Source organism: Mustela nigripes, chromosome 2 (genome assembly GCF_022355385.1).
Source record: "Mustela nigripes isolate SB6536 chromosome 2, MUSNIG.SB6536, whole genome shotgun sequence".
NCBI lineage: Eukaryota > Metazoa > Chordata > Mammalia > Carnivora > Mustelidae > Mustela > Mustela nigripes.
In genome coordinates, this window is record NC_081558.1 from 190,523,411 (window position 1) to 190,539,215 (window position 15,805).

The 15,805-nt window shown below is 38.1% G+C and overlaps 1 protein-coding gene across 1 annotated transcript in view; it reads right to left on the bottom strand.

The window, feature by feature from the left end:
- LIPI (lipase I) overlaps positions 1-14,572 on the bottom strand; it is a 39,245-nt gene extending 24,673 nt beyond the window's left edge. The window contains exons 1-5 of the mRNA XM_059388377.1: positions 14,261-14,572; positions 12,038-12,146; positions 8,962-9,063; positions 4,066-4,155; positions 2,261-2,323 (exon numbers count right to left, since the gene is read on the bottom strand). Coding sequence (XP_059244360.1) covers positions 2,261-2,323; positions 4,066-4,155; positions 8,962-9,063; positions 12,038-12,146; positions 14,261-14,572 — 676 coding nt within the window. The remainder of the gene's footprint in view (positions 1-2,260; positions 2,324-4,065; positions 4,156-8,961; positions 9,064-12,037; positions 12,147-14,260) is intronic.
- Positions 14,573-15,805: the final 1,233 nt, after the last annotated feature.

Below are 15,805 nucleotides of genomic sequence, written 5' to 3' on the forward strand. Positions count from 1 at the left end.
CTCAACACCCAAAGAACAAATAATCCAATCAAGAAATGGGCAGAGGACATGAGTAGACATTTCTGCAAAGAAGACATCCAGATGGCCAACAGACACATGAAGAAGTGCTCCATATCACTCGGCATCAGGGAAATACAAATCAAAACCACAATGCGATATCACCTCACACCAGTCAGAATGGCTAAAATCAACAAGTCAGGAAATGACAGATGCTGGCGAGGATGCGGAGAAAGGGGAACCCTCCTACACTGTTGGTGGGAATGCAAGCTGGTGCAACCTCTCTGGAAAACAGCATGGAGGTTCCTCAAAATGTTGAAAATAGAACTGCCCTATGACCCAGCAATTGCACTATTGGGCATTTACCCTAAAGATACAAACGTAGTGATCCAAAGGGGCACGTGTACTCGAATGTTTATAGCAGCAATGTCCACAATAGCCAAACTATGGAAAGAACCTAGATGTCCATCAACAGATGAATGGATCAAGAAGATGTGGTATATATACACAATGGAATACTATGCAGCCATCAAAAGAAATGAAATCTTGCCATTTGCGACAACATGGATGGAACTAGAGCGTATCATGCTTAGCGAAATAAGTCAAGCGGAGAAAGACAACTATCATATGATCTCCCTGATATGAGGAAGTGGTGATGCAACATGGGGGCTTAAGTGGGTAGGAGAAGAATAAATGAAAGAAGATGGGATTGGGAGGGAGACAAACCATAAGTGACTCTTAATCTCACAAAACAAACTGAGGGTTGTTGGGGGGAGGGGGTTTGGGAGAAGGGGGTGGTATTATGGACATTGGGGAGGGTATGTGTTTTGGTGAGTGCTGTGAAGTGTGTAAACCTGGTGATTCACAGACCTGTACCCCTGGGGATAAAAATATATGTTTATAAAAAATAAAAAATTATATTAAAAAAAAAGAAACCACAAAATTTAGTTCCATGAGTACAATTCCCAGTTCTCCTACGTATACACATTCATAGATGTATGATGCATGTGTAGCATAAGTAAGTGTGTTGTATAGATAACATCTATATACACTATATTCCAGATACCTATGTTATTAGTACATTTGAAATATTATCACACAAACACATATATTTAAAATGCTTCCTACTTTATGTACTTGTCTGTTCCCACATCGCTACCACCGAACTTGAAATCTGAATGTAATAGAAAGAACACTGAATTGAGAATTAAGGAGTCTAACTCTATTTATCACTTGTGTCCTTACATAATCCTTCTGTTCCCACTGGGTCACAGTTTTTTCACTTTTATGGAAAAGCAATGAGACCAGAAAAGCAATCCCCAACATGAGGTCTGGAGAAAAAAAAGGAATCCTACAAGACGTCTTCTGGACAGAAGGGGTCTATGAGAAAATAGGTCTGGCAAAGCCTGCAGATTGCCTGCCTCTCTTAGCAATTCTCTATGTGCCTTAGTATAAATCTCCAGCCCAAGAAAACTGCAGAAAGCTGTTTAATTCAGCCACTGTTATTGCTTCCCATTTCATTGAGCCCCTTTGGCTTTGGAAACATTTCTAGCAGATCCTGATCACGACACTGATAAGATGTTCCATGTTCATGACAAGCGTGGGGTCTGGTGATCTCTTCAGAAAATCCTGAGCAAAAAACAGCTTCTGAGACTCTTTCAGCTCTACCGTTCTATTTTTATGTGGATTCTTTTTTCCGCTATAATTTCCCACCGCCAGGCTGTCGTTACCGAAAGTTGCAATACGTAACCACTCTTGCCAAGATTTATCGATTTGGAAGGTGTGAACCATATATGATTCATGCCTACTTGCTAATAGCAAATGAAAAGCTAACTATGGTTTACACCTCTCCACTTGCTCCTAAGACTTACCATAAAAATAAAAACCCTCAGTGCCACTAAAAAATGCACAAGTCTCAAGAAAAAAAAAAAAATGCAGTCTCTTTCTTCAGTGGAAATACAGGTGAATGATAGTGAGATTCCTTTACAAAGCAAGAGCAAGGATCATTATGGACCACCAAATTTACATACTACATTGAGCACAGTTGCTTAAATTCCCCTGAGCCGTTGATTAAATTCTCTTCACTAAACACCTTAAAAATATTTAGTAGGAAATAAACTGTTTTCTCTGGTTGTTCCACAGGTAATTTTTCCATAAAATGCTAACATGTTCACAAGTAAATATGGAAGCTTCAGGCAAAACTACTAACAATTATGTGATTCATTTTCCATTGAAACTTAGAGTAATTATAAGTCTTGCTTACCTAATCTAGGACACGATTTGCCCTTGTTGTAGTCACAGTCCACACATAAACCATCTTTGAAATCTTCATACGAAAGACAAGGAAATGAAACAAAATTGCACTTTGTTTCCAAAGAGGCCATGAACAAGTAAACTGCTCTCTGGTGGTCGCATTTAATATACTGAACTCCTTAAGTGTTAAAAATCAAGCAGAGGAAGGACAGATGTATTAAACCAAGTTCAAGTAAACTAGAGAAAAATTAAAGGTTACGTTCTACTCAATACTACATATTTGTGAGTATTAAAAGTGTTGACTACAATGTACAGTTTTATCTCAAGCGATTAAATAAGTAGTGACACTGAAAATATAAATTTAGTAAGCTTTTACATGAGATTTATAAGAAATTTTTCTGAAGTACTAATTACCACAGGAAAAAAATGTTCAATTTCAATAATTTGACAAACTCCATAAACACGGTGCTGCCATAGTTAGTAACTCTGTGCACATCTTTCCCTTCTAACCTCACACTACTAACATTTCTACTCAGTGTCAGAGAGAACTAGGAAACCAGGTAACATTAAAGCTTTATCATGCCTATTTCTTTCTCCAACGCCTCACATCCTTACAACATTTGACCAAACTTCTCTAGCCGCAGTGGCCTTTCGCTGTGTGTTACTTGACAAATTGTCATTGTAGACATCAAAACATTGCTTCCTATGACTGAAGTGAGCCAAATTCCACACCTGGAGCAGCTGCTCAGCTTCTTATTTAAGAACTGAGTACAACAGGGCGCCTGTGTGGCTCAGTGGGTTAAGCCGCTGCCTTCAACTCAGATCACGATCTCAGAGTCCTGGGATCCAGCCCCGCATCGGGCTCTCTGCTCCGCAGGGGGCCTGCCCCCTCCCCTCTCTCTGCTTGCCCCTCTGCCTACTTGTAATCTCTCTCTCTCTGTCAAATAAATAAATCTTAAAAAACAAACAAAAAAAAAAAAAACAAAAAAAGACAAACCGTAAGTAACTCTTAATCTCACAAAACAAACTGAGGGTTGCTGGGAGGAGAGGGGTTGGAAGAGGAGATTGGGGTTATGGACATTGGGGAGGGTATGTGCTATGGTGAGTGCTGTGAAGTGTGTGAACCTGGAAATTCACAGACCTGTACCCCTGGGGATAAAAATATATGTTTATAAAAAATAAAAAATTAAAAAAAAAAAAAGAACCGTGTGCAAGAGACTATGAATCTGTGCTAGTATGGTATCGGAATGATGGTAAAGATTAAATCCTGATACCAGGGGCGCCTGGGTGGCTCAGTGGGTTAAAGCCTCTGCCTTCGGCTCAGGTCATGATCCCAGGGTCCTGGGATCCAGCCCCGCATCGGGCTCTCTGCTCAGCAGGGAGCCTGCCTCCTCCTCTCTCTCTCTGTCTGCCTCTCTGCCTGCTTGAGATCTCTGTCTGTCAAACAAAACAAAACAAAACATCTTTATTAAAAAAAAAAAATCCTGATACCAAACTCATGTTACATGACACCCAGGCCATCGTTGTCTCCTTCACCAACTTACTACTTCGAATGTTTAAAATCATGAAATAAAGCTGTTGAAGTTAATGCAATGAATCCCACCATGACCAGATGGGATACCGACTGCTAAACTTTATGAACTGAGAAAAATCCAATTCAACCATTTTTTGCCAATTACTCCCCCGAATCATGAGCAAGGGTGATCAAAATCTTCCCCACAGGTTAAAAAGGAAAAAAGTAAATTTGATTTTCTTTCATCATTTGAATCATACGTAATTCATTCAAATGATAATGTAATTCATTCATTGGTATACCTGATAAAATGGATGTAGGACAGCCAGGTTGTGTTTTTCCTCCATTTGGATAAAAATCTATATGTCCCACAGGCTCTTTAATGCCTAAACCTAGAAAGAAAAACACTCAGAAATCACAAAGTGAATATAATCAGGCCAACAACACTTTTACACAATAAAATCTCCTATAAATTCCACTGAAAGTGACTCCTAAAATTTGAATTGAAAATAAAATAGAGGCCATTTTTTTAAAAAAGATGCATTTTTCTGGTATTAATGCCTCACGTTAATTCCTCATGAAAATTGTATGTCATTAATTTAACATATTTACCAGTCACCAATTTACTATGGGTCCATTGCAGTTCCATGAGCCACACATATATAAGAAAGAAAGTAAAACAGAGAAAAACTTCTTTCTGTAGTAGAAATTACATCTTGGTGGAGAAAGACATAAAAAACAAGTACAGCTACAGTATGTCAGAGTGTAAGTGCTGAAGAGAAGACACAAGGGGCCAAAGAGGACCCTAAGTGCCTGGTCAGGGTGTACGATGGTTGCACTTTTAAGTAGTTTGGTTAGGGAATCTCCTGCTAAGGCAGTCGAGTCACACAGTGACATGGAGGATGTGAGTGAGACAGTGAGACAAGCAGGAAATTATATGAGCCTCCGTAAAGTACTCAAAGAAGCCAGGTTAGCCAGAGCATTTGGTGTAAGAGGGAGCACTGGAGGACATCAAGTCATATAGGACCTTTTAGGCAAGTGGGATCATTTGCTTACCCTCTGGAAAAGGCCTAAGACTTGGTACTAGATTCACTAACTAGAAAAAACTACATAAGCTGCTTCAGCTCGAACAAAGTGGGTCAGAGAGACATAAATGTGCAGCTATGTCTTAAGGGCGTCCGTGTATCTGTGGATCCTCCGGGCATTGGGTAAGGTGCGAAGGCTGGATCCACTATTACCAATATGGGGGTTAAAACCCAGGGAAGTCATGGGAATGAGACAGGGTAGCAAGCTCAGAATACTTGGGGAACGTGATAAGATCTGAAAATCTTGCCGGGAAGTCCTGACTCCTGACGTTTTGGCTTAAGGCACAAGAAATTTCCTAAAGGATTAACTCTTGAAAGTGATCCACAATAGATTAAAATAGCAGAGACAAACACTTGGGTCTGACAGTAGGATTAAGATGCAGGACAGGATTTAGTGATAGTACCTAACAGAATAAGATAGCTGCTGGTGAGGTTCCAGAGCCTGAGGACACTGGGCCTGTGTGTTACAGGGGAGGGGAGTCATTGTGTAAGGAAAGGCAAAGTACAATTCAGATAACCTCGTCAAAACTCCTTAGAATCCAGGGAAGTATGAGAGTGATTTGACTATGACCTGCGGAGGGTAGGCTAGCCAATCCCTCTTTACATTCCATCATCTGCTTGCATTCTCTTAAATATGACCAAAAAAAAATTATTATTATTTATTTTTTTTTAAATTTTGGAGACCGTTACAATTTCCCTATTCTGAATTCAACATGGAGTTCCAAGACTAGGAGTTCCAGGTTGGAGACATCATTTTCTCCAATCCTCCACTGAAGTAGAATCAACCAAGAAGACTCCTCGGGAATCAGGGAGAAGCAAAAGACATATTTATATTAACGTACAAGCAGCCCTTGATTCATTCAGGCTTGTTTTTCCCCTTTACCAGAAGGAAGGGGCAGAGAAGTTTGGTGTGTGTAGGTCATTCATTCCCTTGGATTCAAGGAGGGTAAGGAGAGTAGCTATGGCTTTTTAAATCTTCTTTTTATTATAATTTACTATACAGGCACTCAAACAAGAACATAAATCTATAGATTATTATAAAGCAAAGAGCCACTATTTATAACTATCACACCCCTGTCAAGAAATAGCACCTACAAATCCCTAGCTCTTACCTAATTACCTAATTAATAACATCTTTTAATAAAATAATTATTTTGCTATTCTTTACCTTCCAAGGATGCCTCCCAAAACATCACAGTTTAGATTTGCCCATTTTGGAACTGTATATAAATTGACTCATATTTCATGTAGCTTTTGTGTAACCCTTTTATTATAAACTTGCTTTTTTATAATAATCCAAATTGGGTGTGATTCATTATCCATTTTTATATGTTGCAAAATTGGTTTACTAATATGATGTTGACATAGAATTTTTGTATCCATGGTTATAATAAAGAATGTCTATGAATTTTTTCTGTAATGTCTATCTCGAATTTTGACATTTTTATGACTTTTAAAAAAAGTTATAAACAGTTTCCAATTCTTTATTATTCTTTGAGATCATTTGTGTGAAAGTGGTCTTTCTTTTCCCTTAATTGTTTGGTAGAGATGAATAATTTGCCTAGAATTTACTTTGTTGGAAGTCTTTAAATTACAAGTTTTATTTCATTAATATTTATAGAACTATTCAAATTTTCTTTCCTAATTTCTCAGTTTGGTAAATGCTTTTGCTTTTTCATAAAAATTTTTCTATTTTATACCATAACATATAATCACACATTTTCATATTTATTTGCATAATGTTGCTCATTACATCATAATATGATCAATTTCATATCTGTAGTATCTGTAAAACTTTTTCTGTTTTATTTTATTTTTTCATATATATATGTGTATATATATATATATATGGATGGATTTTATTTATTTTTCAGAGAGAGTGAGGGAGCGCACAAGCAGGGGGAGCGGCAGACAGAGGAAGAAGCAGGCTCCACAATGAGCAAGGTGCCCGAGTGGGACTTGATGCCAGGACCCTGGGATCATGACCTGAGCCAGAGGCAGACACCTAACTGACTGAGCCACGCAAGTGTCCCTTTATTTGTTTTTAAGGTTGTATTTCTTTATTTGAGAGCGAGAGAGGGAGCAGGAGCATGAGGTGGGGAAGGGGAAGGGCAGAGGGACAGGGAAAAGCAGGGAGCCAGGTGCCAGGCTTGATCCCAGGACCCCAACACCAGAGCAAAGGGCAGATGCTTAACCTACTGAGCTATCCAGATGACCTTTACAAAATTATTACTATTCACTGTGCCTTCTATTTTTGTTCTATTTTTTCTCCCCAAGAATATATTAAATTGGAGGGTGGATATATAAAGTTTAAGCATTCTATATTCCTCCATTTCAGGGAAAGAAGGTAAAAATAAGATATTTTACAAGCCTCGGAGCACCTGGGTGGCTCAGTGGGTTAAAGCCTCTACCTTAGGCTCAGGTCATGGTCCCAGGGTCGTGGGATTGAGTCCCACATCGGGCTCTCTGCTCCGTGGGGAGCCTGCTTCCTCCTCTCTCTCTCTGCCTGTCTCTCTGCCTACTTGTGATCTCTGTCTGTCAAATAAATAAATAAAATCTTTAAAAAAAAGAAAAGACATTTTACAAGCCTCATGTAAGGGTCTCAAAAATACTTCCCATACTCTAAGCAACAGGAAACCTGCCATTAGAAAAGTGACTCCAAATTACCAGTTTACTTCCCTGGAATATTTCTATCTTCTGAATGTTGGACTATAATTTTTTCCTGATATCCCAGCAAGGATGTTAGTTCAAATTATCCAATTCATAATTTTGGAAGGCCACGTAGTGTTTTTAACATATACTTGTGATCTCTGTCTTTTAGACAAATAAATAAGATCTTTGGGGCACCTGGGTGGCTCAGTGGGTTAAAGCCTCTGCCTTCGGATTGGGCTGTGATCCCAGAGTCCTGGGATCGAGCCCCGAATCGGGCTCTCTGCTTGGCAGGGAGCCTGCTTCCTCCTCTCTCTCTGCCTGCCTCTCTGCCTACTTGTGATCTTTTGTCTGCCAAATAAATACATAAAATCTTAAAAAAAAAAGAAAAATAATAAAAAGTATGAAGAGCTAATTCAAAGGCTACAGGCAAAGCTGAAGTTGGGATTTCAGAAACAAGAGCTCAGAGAACTGCAGAGAACTGGGCAACAGGTGCACTGTGTGTGGGATAAATAAGTGAACTTGGATTCCAAAGAAGGAACAGAATGATAGGGAGAGAGAGAGAGGCTCAGTCCCCTGGCATGTAGCCATAGAAGCTGAAAATTTGTGCTCTGTGGCATTTATGGCATCTGTATCTCTCACAAAGGAATTGGTATGAATCACCACAAGGACAATTCAGAGGACTATGGGAGCAAATAAATGACCCGAACCAAAGAGAAAAGAAACCTGAGTAAACAGGGAAATCAGAACAGCCTTAGCATGGCTTCCTCGCTTCTCCATGGTAGCCACGTATCCTGCCCGTGCCCACAGCCACAGCACATGTAAATCATCAGCTGGTCAGAGCAACAAACTGGGGAGGCATAGACTCTGGAATCATAAGATTCCAAATTCTGGCTCTGACACTTGTGGCCATGACCCTAGCTTCCCGAACAGCAATAAAAAGGGGATGATATTTCCTTATCTCATGGGGACTTAGGAGAATGACATAATTCATTCACAGAAAGCATCTAAAACACTGCCTAAGGTATAGGAAGTGCTCAAGAAGTAGTAGTATCATCAATTTCATATGAGGAAGGGCCTCGGGGCCATCTACATTCTTCCTTGAGAAACTCTGATCAATTAAAACTGTCAACAGTATGAACAAGGTGAAGAAGTACTTTATATTAAGTTTCCATTTTTTAGGATGATAAGACCAGTCCTGGAAACCGGAAAGAGGGTAAGCGGATAGCAAAAAGTGTCATTTAACATCACGAACTCCAAGAAATATTGCTTGTGGGAAATAGAATCATTTGATAATAATTTATATTTTATAATAATTTTAATGTATAATATATAATAATTTATAATTTATAACAATGACTCGTCACTTTACCCACTACTCTTTGCCCTTTTACGTTCTCATCCTCCCCAATGTCTACAACTTTTCATTTTCAAATAATTTAGCAATAAATCCTACATTGTTACCATTGGTATCAGAATGGATAACATCCACAAACTTCGCATCAGTGTAAGCTAATCTGTCCTTAGGTGATTTTCCAGAAAATTTTGGCCCAGCAGGGTCAAGACCTGGAATTCAAGAAAGAAACTATCAGTCGATGAATCAATTCTTACTACAGTGTTTATTAGATCATATGTTTACATTATTATTACATTATAAGCATGTCTATATAGTTTTAACTTAAACTTGTGCAAAAACTAATATTAAGATAAATGAAACTAGATGAATAGCAAATATCTTCGTTATCTGAATGTTACTTTTCACCAATCGTCAGTTTATCAACAATCTAATGTTAAGCCACACTTAGAGATGCCTCAACAAAACTGTAGGTTTTATTTTCTTAGCGCTTTTATTTAAGAAGTACTTAGGGATAGGAGCACATGGGTGGCTCAGTCGTTAGACATCTGCCTTCGGCTCAGGTCATGGTCCCAGGGTCCTGGGATGAAACCCCACATCGGGTTCCCTGCTCAGCAGGAAGTCTGCTTCTCCCTCCCCCACTCCCCCTGCTTGTGTTCCCTCTCTCACTGTCTCTCTGTCAAATAAAAAACAAAAATAAAACAAAACCAAAAACAAAAAAAAGAAAGGAAAAAAAGAAGTAGTACTTACAGATAAACCACTAGTAACTTCATAGTTAATAATAAGTAACTACTACTGCCCTGAGAGGGAGGGGAAATGAATAATATCCTGGTCCTGTCTTGAACCTCCTGCCTTATGAGTTCATCCCAGATCTATCTGCAGTTCTAATATGATTTTTAAGTGCCAAATACAATTTGGGATGTGGCATAAAACATACTATTATCTTATAATTCATTTTTCACAAAAGTTTCCCACATACACACAAGAAAAGAAAAATGTATTAAGAGTTCCATGGGCTATAGATATTATTTCTGGTGTATCTGAAATTTATCTTTTTTTAAGATTTTATTTATTTGACACACAGAGAGAGAGAGAACATAAGAAGGGGAGTGGCAGAGGGAAAGAGAGAAGCAGGTTCTCTGTGGAGTACGGAGCCCCACACGGGACTTGATCCCAAGACCCTGAGATCATGACCTGAGCCAAAGGCAGACCCTTAACTGACTGAGCACCCAGCCGCCCCGTATTTGAACTTTTAAATAGAAATTCTAGGCTCATGACCTACTGGCGAGTGTTAAAAAGGTCAGGGTGTGGGAAGGAGGTAAAATTCAGCAAGTTGAGAACTTCTATGCAATGGAAGATACAATCATCTCAAAAAATATATTTAAAAAAATAAAATATAATGTTGCTCATCGCAAGCCCTTCTCCTATCCTGGTTTATTTAAGCTCACTTAACTGAATGAGGCAGAAATTTCTCTTCTCATGAATAATTCTGATGTAGAACTAGCACATTTGCTGGACTTTTAAACCTTGATGATTGCTTGGCCTATGGAGTCAATCAAACTGGAATAAAGTATGAGTAAACACATCTTTTTTTTTTTCTTTTAAAGATTTTATTTATTTATTTGACAGGCAGAGATCACAGGTAGGCAGAGAGGCAGGAAGAGAGAGAGGAGGAAGGGAAGCAGGCTCCCTGCTGAGTAGAGAGCCTGATGCAGGGCTCGGTCCCAGGACCCTAGGACCATGACCCGAGCAGAAGGCGGAGGCTTCAACCCACTGAGCCACCCAGGTGCCCCAAGTAAATACATCTTAACATAAAGTAGGATGACTACGGTGGTTGAAACAGAATGGGCTTTGGATGCTAGAAAATTCTGTATAACTCCTGGCTTAGCTGTTCAAAACTTTTTGACCCCCTCCCCCTACATTCATTCCATTAACCTGTTTTCACACCTAAATAATGGGGATAATATTAAAACTGATAAGAATAAGTATAGTAAGGTTATACTTAAGGTTTGTAAACATCCTGTCTGTGCAATTTATTCACCTCTCCCTGCCCCCTTTGCTTAATTTAACTCTATTACTTTTATTGACACTTGAAATCATTATAAATCTTCTATGGACACAGATCTCAATAGTTGTTAAAAAGCTGAATTGACGGGAGAGGGATATGATCTTTCTATTCTAAAATCACCACCAAAAATAAATAAATAAATAAAATCACCACCATTCCCAAATGGAAGCATGAAAATCCATGTCAGCATTATTTGGTTACTAAGCTTTCTGGACGGAGGAATTCTGTTGCGAAAATATGAGGGCTTTCAGGATCTAGACTCCCTCAATCTGGGATATCAACTCCTGATTCTCTCTTCTGCTTTTCAAATACAATTTTTAAAATAATTGGAATGTGTCAAAGTTTATGAAAATTAAGTACATGGTTCTTTTTTTTTTTAAAGGTATTATTTATTTATTTGACAGACAAAGAGAGAGAGAGAACAAGCAGGGGAAGTGGGAGAGGGAGAAGCAGACTTTCTGCTGACCAGGTAGCCTGATGCGGGGCTCAATCCCAGGACCCTGGGATCACGACCTGAGCCAAATGCAGATGCTTAATGACTGAGCCATCCAGTTACGCTTAAGTACATGGTTCTATATTTAGTTAGTACATGAACAAAGTTTTATATTTAATGGGTCAAATTTTCCTCTGGATTGTTACAATAATGTGTCCTTAAAATTCAGTTGGGGTGGGGCGCCTGGGTGGCTCAGTGGGTTAAAGCCTCTGTCTTCAGCTCTGGTTGTGATCTCAGGGTCCTGGGATAGAGCCCCACATAGGGCTCTCTGCTCAGCAGGGAGCCTGCTTTCCTTCCTCTCTCTCACTGCCTGCCTCTCTGCCTACTTGTGATCTGTCTGTCAAATAGATAAATAAAATCTTAAAAAAAAAAAAATTCACTTGGGTTGCAGAAATCGATTTTCTTCATCCCATTTCTATAGGAGTACTTCAACAATGTTAAGAACTAAATAAGAAACAAGACTTTAGAATCTAATTAAACAAAGCCTAGCATTTGAATATAAAACAGAAAAAGAATAAATGTGTGTCATTTCTACTAATTAATTATTATGACTGATAACTTTTAAACAGAATAACTTCTGATGCTTTAAAGAATGCTAAAACACATTTTATCAAAAATATTTTACCTGTTATTCTTCCAAGTTGACCTTGAAATATCTTTCCAACAAATCCACTAATATGAGCCCCTAAGCTCATACCTATGAAATGAAAATTATGAAGAGATGCCCCATGATCCTGCAAGTGAAAATGCAATGTTATGATTTTCATTTCAGAAATCACAAATTATGCCCTGCACATCAATATTCTAGAATTTGTTATTTTTTTTCCCTAGTTTAATACATTTCTGGGAGATGGAGAATGGGATTTTATAATTTGAAAACAACTATATCTTTGTTCAACATTTTCCATAAGAGATCTGATCTTTCTCTATACACTCTTAGCAATACAAGTACATTTTTAAAAACTTTAGTTATCTGTTATCTAAACTAGTAGATGCAAAAAAATACATTTAGTTAAAGAATTTTGTAATAATGGTAGTAGACATTTTAGGGTACTTACCTTGAATAAGTGTTTTGTAAATCTCATATTTATATTCACATTAGTCTTATGAGGTATTTATTTTTATCCTATTGCCTCAAACTATTCCTGAAATCTATTAAATGTCGGTTAACATGGTTTGATAATGAGTTGCCCAAAGCCATGTATACTTAACTACTGTAAGGGAAAAAGATGGACATCAAGTTTATAGACTATAAAAACAGATGAATCAATTACCTCCACTGTCTCTCCAGACAGATGGTTTGGTTTTGTCCAAATTGGGGGATGTAAAAATTACACTGTTCCTGATTATATTCAATGGTTACTATATGCCAGGTACTGGTTAAGGATTAATTTCATGGGCGCCTGGGTGGCTCAGTGGGTGCTTCCCTCTTTCTCTCTGCCTGCCTCTGCCTACTTGTGATCTCTCTCTCTGTCAAATAAATAAATAAAACCTTTAAACAAACAAATACAAAAAGAACTATTGCTTTGATATGCTAACACTTACAGCCATCTTTAATTTGTGTAGATGGATATAATTCTGTACCTAGTTATGAAATCTTTTTTTTTTAATCTTAAAAACTCAGTTATGATGTTTTGTCTTTAAATCTTTTTTATTTTAATTTTTTTAGGGGCATTTAAGTGGCTCAGTCATTAAGCACCTGCCTTCAGCTCAGGTCATGATCCCAGGGTCCTGGGATTGAGCCCAGTGTCCGGCTCCCTGCTCAGCGGGAAGCCTGCTTCTTCCTCTCTCCCTTCCCTGGCTTGTGTTCCCTCTCTCAGTGTGTTTCTCTGTGTCACATAAATAAATAAAATCTTTTTAAAATTTTTAATTATTTTAAACTCTACGTATACTGACATGATGTTAGGGTAGTGATTCCATGTGGACCAAGGGGATAAACTATACAACCATTAGGTTCTTTAGATATCCTTTCTAAGGTATGGCCAATGTGTTTCTAGTTAAATCAAGTGTAAATTGGTAAAAGTGAGGGGAAAAACATCTTGAAAAGTAGCATTCTTCTGCCGACCTTGGAGGGAATTCTTTGTACCCTTTAGAAATGTCCAAGATTTAGGAGCAGGGTTGGGGTAAGTCAGTTACATTCAGGCCAGTTTTAGGTCACCTGCAGTTTGAATGATCTACATTTACTATGTAAAACCATATGGAGATCAGTGTCTGTTATAGAGAGAGATGTGGTGGTGATGAGCACTTGAGAGAAGGGTGATTTCTGATTTGGAACATTCTGGGGCTTGACATCTGCTTTGAGTTGTGTTGTGCTGAATTCCCAAGGATCCCTGAAATTAAGCAAGCTCACCAATCCAAGAAGCAGTTTGCATGTAATGGACAGGAATCAGACTGGAAGAGTTCAGAGATCAAATCTACCTCTAACCGTCTGTGTGACTTTAAGCATTTGCTTAATCTCTCTGCCTCATTTACTTATCTATACATTTGGGATAACCAAACTTTATAACAATATTTTATATAAGTATTAAATGAAATTAATTCTTTTAAGGTTTTACTTATTTATTTGACAGAGAGAGAGATCACAAGTAGGCAAAGCAGCAGGCAGAGAGAGAGGAAAGGAAGAAGGCTCCCTGCTGAGCAGAGAGCCTGATGCGGGGCTCGATCCCAGGACCCTGGGATCATGACCCGAGCCGAAGGCAGAGGCTTTAACCCACTGAGCCACCCGGGCGCCCCTCAAAGCAATAATTCTTAATGTGTATAGGAAAAAAGTATTTATCTTACTACTACTTGGTGGTATTGCACAAAACACTGTATATTATAAAACATATAGACTATATAAAATTCTTACCAAAAGATTCCGAATGTAGCTACTTAAACTCACAGCAACTTTTCTGGTGTTTTTAACTGCTCTGTTGTAAAGGAGAGTTGTAGCACCCCGGTTCCAGTCTACTACAATTACATTTATATCATCTTGATTCAACAAAACCCTTAGGAAGTTCTGAAGCCATTGAGGAGCAGAGCCCGTTGGTCTGTACCCATGAATAAGCCAGACTGTTTTCTTGCTGACGTTGAAATTAATGTTAAGTGAGTTATTCTGCTCAAAGAGGGGCTCAGCACAGTTGAAGTTGTTCCTTGTATACATCATTAAGGAAATCTCCATTTGGGGAGAAAACAAGTCTTTGAGGGAATCCTTTACACCCAGATGAGAGAATTGAAGGCATGATCTTTTATTCTCTGAAATAAGAAAAAAAAAAGTCAGTCAAGCTGAGTACTGGGATAGTATTTGATACAATTTCTATTGCTGTTAACAAAGAACAGATTTGAACTTGGAGTGAGGATTTTATTTCATTAGTATTTCCACATAATACTCTGAGCAACGACAATGTTTAATGTGTTGATTATGTAAAAAGACTCTTTGAACAAGAAGCATCCAAAATTTTTTAATAAGAAGAAATGATTGGTTTAAAAATTAAGAATTATTTTTTATCTGTACAAAAGAGCAACGGTTATCACCAAAATCATTACTATTGTTAGTAAAGGGGCACCGGGATGGCCCAGTCAGTTAAGCACCTACCTTCAGCTCAGACCAGGATCTCAGGGTCCAGGGATCCAGCCCTACACTGGGCTCCCTCCTGGGCGGGGAGTTCTGCTTCTCCCTCTCCCTCGGCTCCTCCCCCACTACCTCATTCATGAGCGCGCTCTCTCCCTTTTTCTTCCTCTCTCTCAAATAAATAAATAAAATCTTTAAAAACTACATTGTTAGTAAAGAAACTATTATGCCCACCAATAAAAGTAAACTAATTCTGAGCTTAACAGAAATCCTGCAGAATAATATATATGGATAATAATCATTCAAGAAAATATATTTCATCTAACCAGTGATCAAATAAATACAAATCAAAACAAAAGGGTATCATTTCTTCCTATCAAATTCAACAAAAAGAAAAATTTTAATACATAATATTAATATGTTATTTAAAACATAATCATTTTAATACATAATATTTGTGACATGGATGCTCAGAGCATGTGTGAGACAACCTCCTTTTGAAAGTGAAATTATATGGTACACATACATGTGTTAAAAATATGTGTTCTTCCTTATTTTCTTCCTAGGACTTATATTAATGAAATAAACAATTTGTATTAAATGTAAACACATTAATAGCAGGATTATACATAATTGCACAAACACTTAAAATATCTTAAATATGATCGTATAGTATTTTCATTGATGTGTGCATCCTATGGGTCTGCCTATCCATCAACCTACCTTCCTACCTACCTACCTACCTTTCTTACCATCTATCCATCCTAGAAGGAAGTTGGGCAGAATGAAATAACTAAGCCAAATCAATAGCAATAGCCATACACAGGCAGTGAAACAATGGCT